Genomic DNA, 16,844 nt, shown 5'->3' on the forward strand with positions numbered 1-16,844 from the left:
GTGTGTGTGTCTGTGTGCAGGTACATGCTTACACAGGAGGGGCAGAGACAGAGGGAAAAAGAGACTTCCGAGCAGGCTTCCCACTGTCAGTGCAGAGGCTGATGTGGGACTTGATCTCAGGAACTGTGAAATCATGACCTGAGCTGAAATCAAATGTCAGACACTAAACTGACTGAGTCACCCAGGTGCTCTTCCCTTCGGCCCTTTCTAAATTGTGTGTGTGTGTGTGTGTGTGTGTGTGTGTGTGTGTGTGTGTTTAAAGTTTATGTATTTACTTTAAGAAAGAGAGAGAGCAAGCTGGGAAGGGGGAGAGAGAGAGAGAGAGAGAGAGAGAGAGAGAGAGAGAGAGAGAGAATCCCAAGCAGGCTCCACACTGCCAGCATGGGCCATATATGGGGCTTGAACTCATGAACTGAGACATCATGACCTGGGCCAAAATCCAGAGCAGGATGCTCATCCAGCTGAGCCACCCATGTGCCTCCCTTGGGCCCTTTCTAAAATCAAGTAAAATATAAGTATTAAAGGAAACATATTTAACCACATCTATGTCATCATTCTAACTTTAGTGTTGCTCCATCATTGACATAGAGTGACATATGCTAAGTAATTTGAACCTTTTGGTTATAGTTACTAAAGAACACCAATTACTTCATGAACAAAAGGGATCTTGTTTTTAAGTTTAAAAATGTTTTAACAACAAATATATAATCTAAGATATGGAACAACTGTAAGAACACTGATCATGAAGAGTTAAGACCTGCTAGCAACTGACTGATTCAGACGAGGTCCGTTGGGCTCTCTAAACCCCCAAATGCTTATCTTTAAACAAGACATCATCACCATCAACACCATCACCTCCACCACCATCATCATCATATTCACTCTAATCTATGGAGTTGTGAAGATGTGCCTTATAAATTAGTGAGTGCCATGAAAATGTAAACAATGATCACTGAACATTGTATTTAGGAACTCACTTTAATTTAGGCAGTTAAATATAATAATTTTCATCTAAGGGCATGATTATGCTGATTAAATAATTGTTTTACAATGTGGTTAGTTGTGCTTAATGGAGTGATTTGAGTGTTTTTGCTCAAAAAAAATAAGATACTGTGAAATCTTGACAATATGAGTGTTCTGGTTATGAAGAGGCAACCTTCAATGTTGATTCTGCTTCTCTTTAAGAACCTATCTGTTCTTGCCACTCTTGGTGCACACATGCCACAAGGAAATGGAAGCTTACCACTGGTACAGCTCTGACTGAGCTGGAAGGAGCAAGGTGTTAACACATGAAAAGAATGTTAACTGCTGAGAGTGGGACAAGTCACTAAGTCTTTGTTCCTTTTTCAACAGAGAACAAAGAGCTTTGTTTCAATCTTTTCTATGTTCTATCTCAGCTCTATAACTGTGATTCTGTGAGGGCATTAGAACAGCTTTTAGCCTGTCAGATTTAGTCCCTCCTTTTGCCCCCTCCCAGCGCCACACCATATAAAGAATAGAAAAGGTAGTGTAGCCACAGTGCTACTACAACTTCTGGTTCAGCTAACTGATTCAGTGCTTGATTGCACGTTTGAACATTGCTCCCCAGTTTCAGCCCAGTGTCTTCAGTATAGCTTTGTCTAAGCCAGCCCCTCCAGTTCAGTTGAGTACTTAGCCATTCAATACCCATCTCTCTCACCTACTGCGAGAAGACCTGGGAAATGGAGAGGAAAAGGGAATATAAACAATACATCTGTATTCTACCCTCTCCCTTCTTTGTTATTGGCACACCATAATAGACAGCCCTCATCTTCCAATAATGCTGAAAGGTCCATGCCAGCATATTTTGGTCACTGCAACATATTTTGTTTTTAATATGCTTATGAGCATTGGAGTAAAAGCATAATTTGTTTTCCAAGTACTACTATAACACTGCTGAAAAATAAAGAATTCTGTAGGATATACACATTATATACACTATATAAGAGTATAGAAGTGTATTATATACACTATATAACAATAGGAAATTTCCCCTCCCTGCTTCTAGAGCCCATTTCTCCTTTTAATGTCCTTTTAAGCTGATTCAGACACAAGGTTCCCACTGACTTTGACAAATGGTGCACTTTAACTAGCTCTGTGGCATGCAGAGCCAGAACACAGGATTGAGTTCTTTGTCTTTTGCTCACTAGCAGAGCCGAATTTGCTGAGTACAATTGTCACATGATAATAACAACATAGTTTTTTTGGAGATGGTAGATTAAGACGCAACCGAAATTCAGTAGACCCTTTACTAAATAGTTGTAGCTATCCTAAAGTACAAATCGTTTTCTAAAAACTAGGAAGCACACAGCATTTACATTCACATGTGGTTAGCAATCTCATCCTTTAATGTACTAGCAAGCCAAAGGCACTATCAAATTTGGGACATTTTGTGCTATAGTGTAACTGTACATGGTTACTAGGAAATCGGTTAGCTTGAGACACAGGTTCTTTAAAATTAGGAGCATTATCTTATGATTCATGTCCTATTATTGAAGTAGGACATTTGTGTTGAGAGGTCCTTTAATGGCAGTGTCAACCATCCACCAAATGACTGAAAGCAAGGATGAAACTCCAAAAGCTATCTCTAACCAGCCACAATACAGCCTATCCTTCAAAGCTCATTTCTGTTATAAAAGAGAGCCTGGTCAGACATTCAGAGCTTGTGTACTCAAATTTGCATAAAATTCAAGCTGATGTGGTTATCTGAAATTTCAGCCAACAGTAGATTAACAGCACTTTTGTGAGTGAGCTTCTCAAAATAGGTATTGTACAGCTGCAACTGATAGCTTATTGGAGGACATAATCAAGAGGATATGGCCACTGGTAGACCCACGAGCTGGCCCTGGGCAATCTGAGGCTCCTCACCCCCTTCCCTGTCCTTGGAATCTATGTTCTGCTCACTGTTCCCACAGCTGGAACCATTTTTAAGTATTCAGCCTTGAGAGAGCGGCCCATGTCTTCCTTTAATCTCAGCTGGATCTCTGGGTACAGGTTCCAGTTTGCAAACCAACATGGTCCAGCTGCCCAGCTTTAGACTATGGAAGAGACAAAAGAACTATAGGAAGGAGTCATAAAGCCAAGAAAACAAAGGAAAGAAGGAAGAGAGGAAGGAGGGAGGTAGGGAAGGGGGTAAAAAGAAAAAGTTCTCTGGGAGTCATTTAATGCACTGCTCAGTGTTTCTCATACAATCTGTGTTAAAAAAAGGGCCCTCTCAACTTAAAAAAAAATTCCAAACTATCACAGACTGATAATTTTGTAAACTACATTAATAATGAATTACTGAAAATGAAACAAAAAAGATATAAAAAGAGTAACAATTTTTTTATTAGACTGAAAATATTTAAAATTAACTGTCAGATTGTTATAAGTGTTTCTAAATATGTATCCTTTATTTCTGTACTGTAGTTAACCGTTTGCAGATGGCACTTATCTGCCAGCCACACCTTGAATAGGACTGATTTAGTGTAAAGGCAGAGAACTCTACACTACCTCATACCTTCAAGAGCATTTCTCCCTCTTGTGCTACCGCACTGATAATGTACATGGTAATTGTATTAAATCACTTCATCATCATCACTATATCAATTCATTCAAGTTTGGAAAATATATTTCTTCTTTTGAAAAAGAGCAAGGATGAAACTTTAGCAAGATTTCCACGCAAATGCTTGAACTATATAAAATGGATGAGGATAAGTGATAAGCCTCACTAATCTGGAAAATTCATGGGTGTGGCAGGTTTAGTTGCTCTTGATGATGTGGATGCCCTTATGCCAAAGACCACCAGGGACACCTGCAATTAAGCTAAGTGTGTTCCTTATTTGTTGCAGAGAACACATACTCAAGGAATTAGGGGATATGGCAGTAGGAAGGTGTTACATTGAACCTACTATAGAATTTGGACTTTGGGTGATTTGGCGGGGCGGAAGGTCTAAAGAAGCAGATTTGATGCTGTCAGAAAGTAGGGGCAAATCTGTGATTGGGTATTTTGTAAGTGGTACAGTGAGTTTTGTCTGTGCTTAGAAAAAAATTACCAAGCCTTTTTCTTTTTTAAATTCATTTAGCGTGGTCTCAGAATAATATTGTCTGAGGTTGATATTCTGTGAGTTTATATCTAGCAATAGAACAAAATGACCAGGCTGTGAGCGTCAGACTAGCTTGTAAGAATATTGTTGTCAAATCAGCTCTGGACATCAGAGGCTGCTTTTTCTTTCTCAGGGATGAGTGAAAATGGTATCATAGAAAATTGAAAATAAAGCGTAAATCTTTCTCATTGTCTAATCTTGACATTTGGGAATTGTCTCTGGTGATAAGTGCATAAGTTTGTTACCAATAATTTTTGACTTAACTGAATAGTCTATGGAAGTATGCGGTGTACATGATTTTAAAAAAACACAAAGTATTGACCGTTAATTAGTCAAGCCATTCACAAGTTTCACATAGCTACTTACATATTTATTCAGAATAAGTTTGCAACAGGAGGGCTGTCAGGCATCCGGGCTGAGACAGAGCAGTTTGAGAAAAGAATTTCATTTATAAGATTTTCCATTTTGGGGTAGGCTCTCCTGCAAGGCAGAAAACTGAGTTACTTAGATAAACTCTGTGCATTTACTGAAGTCAGTACATCTCAGTCTTATGTCTTATATTACTTTAAAATAAAGCTTTTCATGGAGTATTCTAATATTCTAAACATTGGCTTGTTTTCATTTGCTTTTCTGAATTGTTGTTCCCCACAGTCAGTAGCCTTATGTAGAAGCATGATCTTACTCATGACTTTTACCTCCAGCATCCGAGTTCTCAACATAAAAGTAGATCAATACATATCTATGGGACTTAACTAAACAGTTTACCAGAAACTCAAAATATCTTCATTTAAAATTTGTGTATGAACTTCTGGCCTTTTAAATTTAAGAGTACTTAACATGAAAGTTACCTTTCAATTGTAGATTTATTACTGTTTGTATAATAAATGAGAGTTATAAAGCATTTTGGAGGCTTTTTAAGTGTTTCTTTGGGGCATACATTAAAGAATGAAATATCACGTGATATTGTGTACACATCACAAGATGCGTATTTGAAACAGTATTGTTGGCAAAAATTCAATGAGAGTGCTATTTTATCACGTCTAACAATAAAATCAGGTTTCTTTGTACCAGTTACTCTAGTAGACCAATTAATCTATGAAACTGTTAGGAAGCACTTTAAGAAAAAACTAACAGGTAAGAGTCCATTTTTTTCCCCTGAATTTGTAGGCTTTTAAAATAGTTACTAAGCAGACATTGACCATGTCTAACTAGGCACATATATTTGGCCCTTAGTGGAAATCCACATTTTAAAACCTGATTTGTTGTTTGAACACTGTTCAGACTTTCTCCTGTCCTCTTCTCTTTGGGTGTCAGGGAGAACTAAATTATATAGGGTCTAAGAAGCACAGTTTTGTCTAATTATTGTCCCTTAGAGATTATAGGATTTCTGTCATAGTGTAAAACTGATGTCACTGAACACAAGGGACCCATGTGAAAATCAATTAAGACATTAGGTTCAGGTTAACAATTGAAGGGAAACAAAATTCATTGCCCCCAAATATGCTTCTTTAGCATAAGGATAATTTTAGGCTGGTTATTTTTAAGAAATTGCAGACACAGGAGAAGCTGTAAAAACTGAGTAAAAGTTACTCTTTTTGTAAGAGATATGTACATTTTAAGAGAAATCTCTATTTGTAAGGTGTCTCCCTCTCTGCACCAGGAAGACAAGGATGACTCTAGATATATAGAAACTCTTATCAGAGGAGAGGCAGTGACAAATCTGCATATCAACCTTACCCTTGTTTACTGTACTTTTCCTGTTAACCTTCCATAGCTGCCCCTCCCCCCTTTATGTCTTTAGCTAGAGATGTTATATGAAGTGGTGACTTGGGCCATTTTGAAGAGTATTCCTGGGTGTCTCCCGTGTGTACAGGATGTATACACATTCTTAAATTTACGTTTGGTTTTCTCATGTGAATCTTTTTTTATTAACAGGGGTGGGAAGTCTCATCCAGGAACCTGGAAGGGTAGAGGGAAAATTATTTTTCCTTCTCCATACTGTATGTACTTATAAAACTGTACTTTAGTAAATTGCTCTGTATTGTGTAACATGAAGTTTAAGAAAGTAATGCGTTTTCATTTGTATATTTTCATGTTTATTCAAGTCAGATAACTCTTTTCCAGATATATTTTTATATTTTAATTCTAGGAACATTTGCAAGTCAATCAGGGAGGACACGAAGTTAACCACCTGCTCTGGCACTGTGTGGCTGCCTGGTCATGTGTTCAGAAGAATAGTCCTCAGTTGAATAAGGTGCTTGAACATCTCATCTTTCATAAAATGCAGCTTCAAAAGAAATGCTGGTAAGAGGGATTCTATAAATCCAAAGTAATTCATGGAGAAACCTTTGTGTTTAAATGTTAAATAGCCTTTGTACTTAAATGTTAATCACACCTTAGTTGACTATGAAAAAAATTTATGATCTCTATTCCAAAATGCTAGGGCAATTTATATATTTTGTATTAGTTCATTTCATCAATAAATTGTTCCTATCTTTCATTTTTTTTGCTAATCTGCATGCATGCATTGCATAATTTATCTTTATCAAATGAAATTTGTTATTGATAAAGAGTGCGTCCCCACATTTAAAACATCCTTTATTTTTTGAGTTGTTAAACAACAGCAGTGAGGCACAGTTTATTTTTCTTGGAGGAAATATACTGAAATTCTGTTTCTTTATGCCTTACTTGTAAAGTTTAACAAAAATAAATCTTGACTGATAAGTGTTAATTTCCTCCTGTACATATATTAATTTGAGAAGGAAAAAGAAGTCATAAATTACTACCAAAGAGGACATGGGTTCAATGGAAGAAAGAAGAATTTTAAAGGAGTATTTCTGAGACAAGTGATCAGAGATTTCCCTTTTCAATATTTGAGGACAGAGTTTTGAATTCCTCTTCCATTGCTATTGGAATAATAGTAATAGTAATAATAATAATAAAAAATGTCATGCCGTAACAAGTTGCAAATTCAATCGTCATATATTTTTCTTAAAATTAGTTCCTGTTTTTATGTCTCTGGCTGCCAGCTCTATACCAAAGGTCTTTGTATATGTAAATTATAAGAATCTGGAGGATTCCTTGTGAAGGAAAGGTGTTTTCCTAGTTTCATTTGGAAGTTTCTAGGATCCTAGATCAAGTAAAGATTTCTGGAGGATGGCTTAGATTTTGTTTAATTTCCTAGAAATAGCCTAGTGCAGAAGACATTTCATCAAGAACTTGTTCTGTTTTGTCCTGTAATGGGAGAAATCTATTCAGTATTGCAGTTAACAAAGATTGTGATTCCTTCATGTTTTAAACCTAAGGATAATATCTTTAAATAGGAAAATTACAATGTAATAGAATGTAAGTATTCAATAAGTATATATTAATATAGAGCTGATAAATACAACAAAAATTAGAGATTCTCACTGGTATAAAGTAGGTTATGCTGAAAGCCATGGTGATTTTTTTCAGACCACTCTTACTATAGGAAATAAATTGTTAGGGATTCAAACACACACTTTAGTTTTCAAAAGGGGCTAGAACTACGTTAGCTCTTGGAAGACTCTAACAATTACCAAATAAGTATGGTATTCTATATATATGGTATTCTAATAATTACCAAATAAGCAAGTTTAAATAAATATTGAGATAATAAAAGTGGCTAGTTAAGAGTAGCTAATTCTAAAGTCAGGGAATTGTTTCTTTACCCAATTTTCAGTTTTACTGTACTGCATCAACATTGATTTAATTTGTTTATGATTTGTCTTGTTAAACAAACAAACACACCATGGGCCCCAAATGGTACACTTAGACTGAGTTCCCAAACTGGTGCATAATACATAATCTAAGTGAAGTTTTAACTGCTCCTGGAAATGTAGTCTTAAAAAGGTCAGCTAGGAATTTTTCAATCTGCACCAATGAGTCTGCTACTTGGGCCCTCTCCATTCCCCTAAAAACATGAGATAATTAGCATAATAAGACACCGTGCTTTTCTCCCTAGAATGCCATCTTTTTCTTTTGCTAATAATGACCCTCCTTCTATAAAACCCTTCTAACTCCTTGAAGCTCCCCTCTACTTGCTAGATGGGTGCTTCATGATTCATGAATCATTTAATAAGCCAATTAGACCTTCAAATTTACTTGCTTGCATTTTGTTATTTAACAGTCTTTAAGATAGTTTTTTCCTAAGTTTATTAATTTATTTTGTTGGGGAGGGGCAGAGAGTGGGAGAGAGGGAGAATCCTAAGCATACTCCACACTGCCAGTGCAGAGTCCCACCCGGGCCGAACCTACAAACTACAAGATCACGTCTCAAGCCAAAATGGCGAGTCAGACACTCAACTGACCGAGTCACCCACGAACCTTGGTAGTTATTTTTTTATACTTAGTATTTTACAGATTTGGGGGCATTGGAGATCATACAGAACGATTCTTACTTTACAGATGGAGAAAGCAAGGCCATGTTTATTAAACTTACTAGTGACTGGAATGACATTTTTAGGGCCCCAGTATAGCATGCTTCGTTCTGACTGCACGAGGAAGGAGATAACTGTTCTGAAGCATCTTGTCACTGAAGATGCTTGTCCTGACTTCTCCTTTTCTGGGAAGACATGGTGATGATCAAGTGAAGGAGGGGATGGCAGTGTTTAGACAATGAGGAATGACCAGAGGGGTAAATTGAAAAAAATGCTAAACATAGTAACTGCTTAAAATCAAAAGGAAAAGATAACTGCTTTAAAAAACACTGGCAAATAATTTTGATTCTATTTCTTATATTTACTGGTTTTTTAAAAGAGGTTTCAATGTTTTTTTTTAAAGTGATGACTCTAGTAAACAATAATCCATTTACATTAAAATATTAATTTTTTATTTTTTAATATTTATTTATTTTTGAGAGACACAGAGCACATGTGGGGGAGGGGCAGAGAGAGAGAGGGAGAGAGAGAATCTGAAGCAGGCTCTAGGCTCTGAGACCCTAAAAGATTAATTTTTAAGTTAGTTAGCAGTTTGATTAACTTCTGTTAGTCAAATTTTCTGTTGTGATGATAACACTCATTATGGCAAATATTAAAGAATTAATTTTTCTTCTTATAACATATTTATTTATGTAATAGCCTACAAAGCTATCAAGAGGTCATTATTCCAGATAAGACAAAACAAACTGTGATGTAATTATCAAAATCAAAGCAGAAATGCCTTCCATTTCTAGGGAAAATTGAGTATTTGTCTTACATACTCCTAAGATTGGTTACATGTAAAAAATTAAGAAAATGAACAATGTATTTAGAATGAAATAGAAATATTGAGGCATCAGGCCTTGATAGTAAATTAAGACATTGTCATGATTTGCTGGACCAGGTAGCCTTGGAATTTTGACACTTGGTGGAAGATAAATTTGGTTTCGCACTTGAAATTCAATGCCAAGTGACTATTAAGAGGAGTAACCTGAAAAATTTTGTTTGCCACACATATCAGTAAAGTCACCATAATGGTGAATCAACGTTCAGGGATTTAAAATGCAGAAAGGAGACCATTCAACTGAATGATCAGAAGAAATTTGATTAATAGTGGCAAAAATTTCTTGTGCCCATACAAGTGAGTGGTTCTCATCTGCCCATTTCTGATGCTATCCATCAGTAAATAATTCATCATTGTAGATCCCTGCCTTGCTTCTTATAGCCCCCTTTATAAAGATCATACAGTAGAAAAGGAAAGAAATTGACACAAGTGGTTTCGGCTGAGCCTAAAAAAGAGCAGGCCTGGAATCCATGAAAAGACTCAGGGAAGGCATCACAGAATTAGAGCAACCTCTCTGCTCACTAAGGGACAGGGAAAAAAAAAGAAAAAAAAACAAGGTGAAGAAATGCACTAAAGACAATAAATTATAAAACAGGGTGAAGAAGCAGAGAAAAAGAGACTACATGAACCCCTCCTAGCTGTCATGCAGCAGCCTTTATCTGGGAAGTTGAGCTGCCCTGAGCTGCAGATAAGCAGTTTGCTCTAAGGCAGATTTCCATTTAATGTGGTTAAATTTTATATGATGCTTTATACTCTCAATGCTCCACCCTGCGGTTTGGCCTTTTATAAACTGCCCCATTTGCTCTGGGAAGATAGCTCAAGCCAGTGCAAAAGGCTTTCTAATCTAACATGAAAATAATGAATTGTATTTATAATTGAATTATTAGCCAATGAAGACTGCTGAGAAATGCAGTATGGCATTTCAGTGGAGCAGTATAACATATAAAATTATATCTCCCAAAGCAAAATAGCTGATTTAATGCACTCCATGAATGTATTCCAAAAAAGCTTGACAATTTAAAATTATATAGATAGGGCAAGTGTTTTCCAGAGGTATGGTATTTGTGTTTGCATTGAAATGAATCAGACAAAATCAACTGCTTTGTATAGGCTGTAAGGCCTTTATTTCTGTCGAGATCACTGATATCCCCATTGCCTACCTCCTGAACCCCAGCAATTATAATGTTCATGGGACAGTCTGACCCAAACCATTCAAAGAAGTTTTTGTCGATAGTCCTCTGCCTTCTTTATGAGCTGAGACGGCAGTGTAGGTCCTCACTCTTCAAATTCATTTCCTGGATTTTTAAATTTATCCTTTGATCCTCTGGGCTAAGTTTAACCATTTAGTATACATCAAGGGTATATGTGTAATTATGTTTTGCTAAGTTATGGTGCAGTAAGAAAACATTCAACCTCAAATCAGAAGACCTGAGTTTTAATCCTGTCTCTTGCTACCTGTCTAATTTTGAATGAGTCATTTAACCCCTATGAACAGAGTCTGGTTAACAGATAAATAGAGACAGTAGCCATCTCAGAGAGGTTTTAAGAGATTTAAATAAGTAATGAGAACACTTTTTTATACTTTGATTCTCCCCTAATGCTTCATGCCCTACTAGTTTAGATCGGAATTATTTTTTTCCTAGAGAGGCTCCTGCCCACTGAATTTTGATCTTAATACGTGACACATGTCCTCTCCTCAACTTAACCAAATTAGACACCCTAACTGCTACATTTCAGAACTGTTCTGCTCTCTACCTGCTCTGTCACAACCTTGGTTTAGGCCCATATTGTCTCATGACTCTTGTAGCTTTTTAACTGGTCTCTTTGCCTTAAGTTTTCCCATCAATAATTTGTCATACTCTGCTGCCAGCGCTACAACCTAAATGTGATTAGACCACTCTCCGGCTTAAAATTATTTAACAACAACCATCTTTATAGGTCACAGGGTCGCATCAGGGTCTTATAACTTGCCATGATTAGAAAAAAACAAGAAGAGGAAAAACAAAGACTGAAAGATCCTGCTGCTGGGATTAATTACCACCAGTGAACCAAACAGATGAAGTGCCTGATAGGACTAGAGGGGGTTGACAGTCAGTGACCCACCTGCCTTTGCCTTCTCTGGTGAAGCTGCATTCCTGGCTTGTCTAACACACCAGCCCTTCATTCTTTCCCACTGTCGTCCTGGAGCTCTGAGAATGAAGCTCTGTAAGCAGGAGAAAGAACTCTTTTAGCAGACATGCTAAAGACTAGATTTACATGTCCATCTTTTCTAAGAAGTATCAAAAATCAGACAATGGCAAGAGACACGCATTCTTCAAATTAGTTTTTGTAAATGGTCAAAACCAAGAATGAAATCCTGATTGCCCTCTTCTCCATGTGCAGTGAAGATTGAGACGAATTTATTTACTTTAACCCTACCTTCCTAGGCTGTTAATATAATCTGGAGTTTCTGATAACATTAAGGCTAAGTCACTCTTTAAAATGTTCTAGTCCCTTCTTATAGAATGAGTTTTATATCTGTATTTAATTTTAAGGTGATATTTATGATATTATTTTGACTTATTACACTTTATTTTTCCCACCCACTATCAGCCACTTACCACTACAATTTCTCCTTCTTAAGCTGTTAAATAATATTTAAATAAATAAATAAATAAATAAATAAATATTTAAATAAGTAAATATTTGGTTGGTTTGAGTATATTCTAGGTAGGAACATAGGTTATATCTCTTGCATTAGGTGAGCCTTTGATTGTATACAACTCTAGGTTGATTATAACATTTGTTACCATTCATTTCCCCCTAAAAAGTGGAACATACATTTTGTCTGGAAATAGACTTCTGTGCTCACAGTTTTGTTTTGTTTTGTTTTTTTCCTAATTCTCACTTTAAATCACTAAATGTTGCTATGCCATTTCCTAACTTATAGCTGTGATTAGATGTTCAAAGCCAGTCTGCTTCTTTTATCTTTTTTATTTTCAATACAGAACTTTTAGGTAAATCTTTGTGATTGGGTAGCCAGGATATAAAAGGCATCCTCTCTTATTTCCCTGGCCATCTTATGAAGGTGTAAAGGCGAATCCTTCATTTCACTTAGAGAAAAGTCCTGCTATGTGAAGCTTTGCACAAATGCTGTGGTGACAGGTCTATATGTCTTGAAGGCCTTCCATTGATTATTCATTGTTCACATGCTCAACGCACAGCTCCTGCCTGTGCTTAGATTATGCATTATGTTAGAGTGGAAAACCCATATATGCCTCACTAAATTTTAGATTTAATTTTTGGCTTCTTGGCATTGGAAATGTTTTCCTTCATCTGGATTCCATTTTCTTCATAACTTTAAAATCTTTAAAGTTCCTTTATTTTTTTTCCTTTCTGTAGTACTACAGATTTCCCCGCGTAGATTTTGTTTCTTTGGTTGTTTCAGTGGGAATTAGATACTACTGGGTCTCAATTTGCCAGCTTTAAATGCAGTTGACTTCCTCTAAATTATGTAAGAATTTTCCAACTTTTCTCCTTCCAACCAACTTTTACAGTTAACTTCCTCATCATGGATTTGAATTTTACATTTGTATTTTAATTTCTTTGCAATCTCTTGCTTTCTTACTCTATTACCTTTCATCTCAGTATCAAGGCTTTTCATGGTCTTTTCTTCTTCCTTGGCTTTATTAAAGATACTTAAGAGTCATAAAAATAACTTCTGGTCCCTCTAAGAAATCATTTTCAGAGATGTGATCCTCTCTGAGTATTTGGACTGGTCTTCTCTTAAGCCCTTGCTTTAATATATTTTTCATCAGTCTCACATAGGACCCCCTTCTCTTTTCTATTTTTACCTACCTTATTATCTAGGAGAAATCTACAAAATTTGTTATTTTAAATGAAGAGGTTTGTCTTCACAGGATCCATAGCAGAGATGTTAGATGCTACAACGCTCAATGTGCACTATCATCAGGGACCTTCCTGTGTTCCTCTTCCTCTTTGATGTTTTACCTTTGGGGAGAAAACACCCTCCAGTGTTCCTGGCATAGTGTTCCTCCTCTCTCCTGCTCCCCACCCCCACACACATTCCCTCCTCTTTCCTACACACATATTGTCACAAGCATGGTTTTCTACCCTTCTTGGCATCTAGAAATTTCCATCTCTGAGTAAGTATAGAGAAATACTCTGGCTCCTTAAAAAAAAAAAAAAAAAACCCAAAAAACAGTACTCCCAAAGTAAGGGACTGGCTTTACTTTTTCTGAACTATGACAAACACTGTGGATGGTAGAGATGTCTTTTTTCCCCTTTTATTCCTTTTAACTTTCTTTGAGGAACCAAGGCTGCTATGTTTCATGAAGCAGCATGTGTGCACTCCTTATTGCTATTCCTAATCCAGCTCCATCAATTTTATGGTTTGTGGAAATTCCCTATAAAGTTGCTGCTCTTGGTGACTTTTCTTTAACTCTTAGTCTTTCATTTTTAGGGTCATGTGGATTTTTGACGTTGTCAGTGTTTTCCTAGGTATCTATTGAAAGGTTGAAAGAGCCCTGTGTAAGGGTCGTGACTTGGAGACATTTTATTTTTTAAAATGTTTATTTGTTTATTTTGAGACAGAGAGAAAGAGAGCATGCAAGCGGAGAATGGGCAGACAGAGAAGGAGAATTCCAGCAGGCTCCTCCCTGTCAGTACAGAGCCTGATGCGGGTCTCAGTCTCACCAACCATGAGATCATGACCTGAGCTGAAACCAAGAGTCAGACACTTAACTGACTGAGCCTCCAAGGCACCCCATGACTTGGAGACATTTTAATTCCATCTTTTAAAAGTGCAGTTTGATCACTGAAGAAATCGATATAAAGGAGTAAGGAGAATCTAGGAAAACTGTCTTGAATGCTGATGTTCCTAACCTTTTTATAAGGTTGTATGTAAATAGCTAGGTAGCTTTTTACAAAGCCTCCTGTTATTGTATTTTAGCTGATTTATTTATCACCTATCTATCTGTCTATTTACCTATCTATATTTGTTTATTATATTTTAGCTGATCTATATTAGTGTAGAAGGGATGCTGGGCTAGAGTAAGGCTAGCTGAAGTTCAGGCCAGATCTGGTACTACTTCCCTGTATACAGTGATTCACATTAATTTTAAAAGTGTGGGGCACCTGGGTGGCTCAGTCGGTTAAGCCTCCGACTTCAGCTCAGGTCACGATCTCACGGTCCGTGAGTTCGAGCCCCGCGTCGGGCTCTGGGCTGATGGCTCAGAGCCTGGAGCCTGCTTCTGATTCTGTGTCTCCCTCTCTCTCTGTCCCTCCGCCGTTCATGCTCTGTCTCTCTCTGTCTCAAAAAACAAATAAACGTTAAAAAAAAATTAAAAAAAAAATAAAAGTGAAAAAAAAATTGGGGCGCCTGAGTGGCTCAGTCGGTTAAGCATCCGACCTCGGCCATGACCTGGCAGTTCACCGAGTTCGAGGCCCATGTTGGGCTCTGTGCTGACAGCTCAGAGCCTGGAGCCAGCTTTGGATTCCGTGTCTCCCTCTCTCTTTGCCCATCTCCCACTCATACTGTCTCTCTCTGTCTCAAAAGTTAGTAAAACAGTAAAAAAAAAGTGAAAAAAATTAAAAAGTAAAATGAATCAAGTAACTTATTTTAGACAAGCCAGTAAACCTCTGCATCAGTTTCTTTATTTATAAAATTAGGGGGAAATCTATAATATTTATAAATTACTTTATACATGTTTAATTTCACAGCATTGTAAAACCAAGTTATTCTACTAATAATTGAGACCTGGTGAGTTCATAAAGAAGCTAGGGCAAAATTTCTGACCTAATCAACCTTGAATTCAATGTACATTGATTTTCAGTTTTGATTTTTAACAAACTCCCTATTTGCAAGTAAGTATTGGTGTTTCTATCCCATTTTTGGCGGAGACATTTTCACTTACAGAAAATTTTGCAATCAGCATTTATTGAAAATAGTGTGCTTGTGTTGAAGCATTTTTCTACCATAGGTGGCTGACACTGATGGATCTTTTTTCATCCATATTTTAGTGAGTGCCCTAGGTTAGTTATGATTTTCCAGACTTCAAAGAGAGCAGACAAACCAAAATATTGGGACTGTGAGGTATGTTCAGGGACAAAGACATTTTGTCAACTCTGTGATTATGCTTTGCTTGACCTTTTTGTGAAGTGGGGTGAGGAGTACTCTGAGAATGACTCACTGGTCGTTCACCTCAGAGGGCATGTGGGCGTTAGTCACTCTAGGACTTCACAGAGAAAAGGTATCAAACTCATATCCTTTGACTTTGAAGGAATAGTCTTTTTGTAATTCGATTTAGGTCAGCATTTCGAACCTAGCCATTTTACATAGAGTATTTTATTTAAATTTCACAGTAGTCTCCGAAATGTAGGTTTTGCTATCTATTTTTTTTTTCTATTTTTATTTATAGATGAGGAGATCCCTCCCTAAGACTAAAGGAGAGTATGCAAATTGCCCTATGTCGTATACCTAATTAGTGGTAGAGATAAGATTCCATCTATAATTTTTCCGACTCCAAGTTCATGCTTGTAAACATCGTGTTGAGTCTATCAGTTAGGATTCAGTTCTTCTGCATGTTAACAGTAACCTAACTACAATTGCATTACTAAATAGAGCTTTAATTACTGCACATAACAAGCAGTACACCATTAATATGCAGATACTTAAGAAAATCAAGCTCCTTCTAGCTTCCTTTTCTTCCATTGTTTGTATTGGACTTTCATCCTCATTGTTGCAAGACAGCTGCTCAACCTTCTGGTGTCATGTATGTATTCCAAGCAGGAAGGAAAGGATGAGCAAAGGAGAAAAAAAAAAAAATCACCTGTTATCTAAATTTAATCTTCTTCTTCTTCTTTTAAAAAATTTTTAATGTTTATTTATTTTTGAAGGAGAGAGAGACAGAGAGCAGGGGAGGGGCAGAAGAGCGGGGGACACAGAATCCAAAGCAGGCTCCAGGCTCAGAGCTGTCAGCACAGAGCCCAATGCGGGGCTCGAACCCATAAGCTGTGAGATCATGACCTGAGCTGAAGTCAGATGCCCAAACTGACTGAGCCACCCAGGTGCCCCTAATCTTTTTCTTCATCAGAAAAATAATAGCTTACCTGGAAGCCTTTCATAATACACTTCCATTTGTATCTCATTTAGCCTTAAATCTACATTTATGGCTATTCCAAGCTTCAAGAGAATGTGGGGATTCATATTTTAAGTCAAAATTTATTAAAATATAATTTACATACAGTAACACTCACACATTTTATGTATACAGATCTATGGCCTTTGATCAAATACATACACCTGTGCATTCACAATCATGATTATAGAATATTTCCATTTTGAGGAGCAGTGTTAACTGAGCATTTTGCCATCTTGAACAAAACTGAGGTTTAGTTCTGAAAAGAAGGAACAGACAATATTAGGTAGGCAGCATTGTCATACTAAGGTTAAATTTT

The 16,844-nt window shown here is 36.8% G+C and overlaps 1 protein-coding gene across 8 annotated transcripts in view; it reads left to right on the forward strand.

Annotated features, from left to right (window-relative positions):
• The window catches only part of TMEM232 (transmembrane protein 232), a 213,665-nt gene that overhangs the window by 49,817 nt on the left and 147,004 nt on the right, over positions 1–16,844 (forward strand). For all 8 annotated transcript variants that reach the window (XM_060635220.3, XM_060635225.3, XM_060635217.3 and 5 more), the window contains one exon: positions 6,253–6,407. In XM_060635220.3, the coding sequence (XP_060491203.1) occupies positions 6,253–6,407 (155 nt within the window). The remainder of the gene's footprint in view (positions 1–6,252; positions 6,408–16,844) is intronic.

Source organism: Panthera onca, chromosome A1, assembly GCF_046562875.1.
Source record: "Panthera onca isolate mPanOnc1 chromosome A1, mPanOnc1 haplotype 2, whole genome shotgun sequence".
Lineage (NCBI taxonomy): Eukaryota > Metazoa > Chordata > Mammalia > Carnivora > Felidae > Panthera > Panthera onca.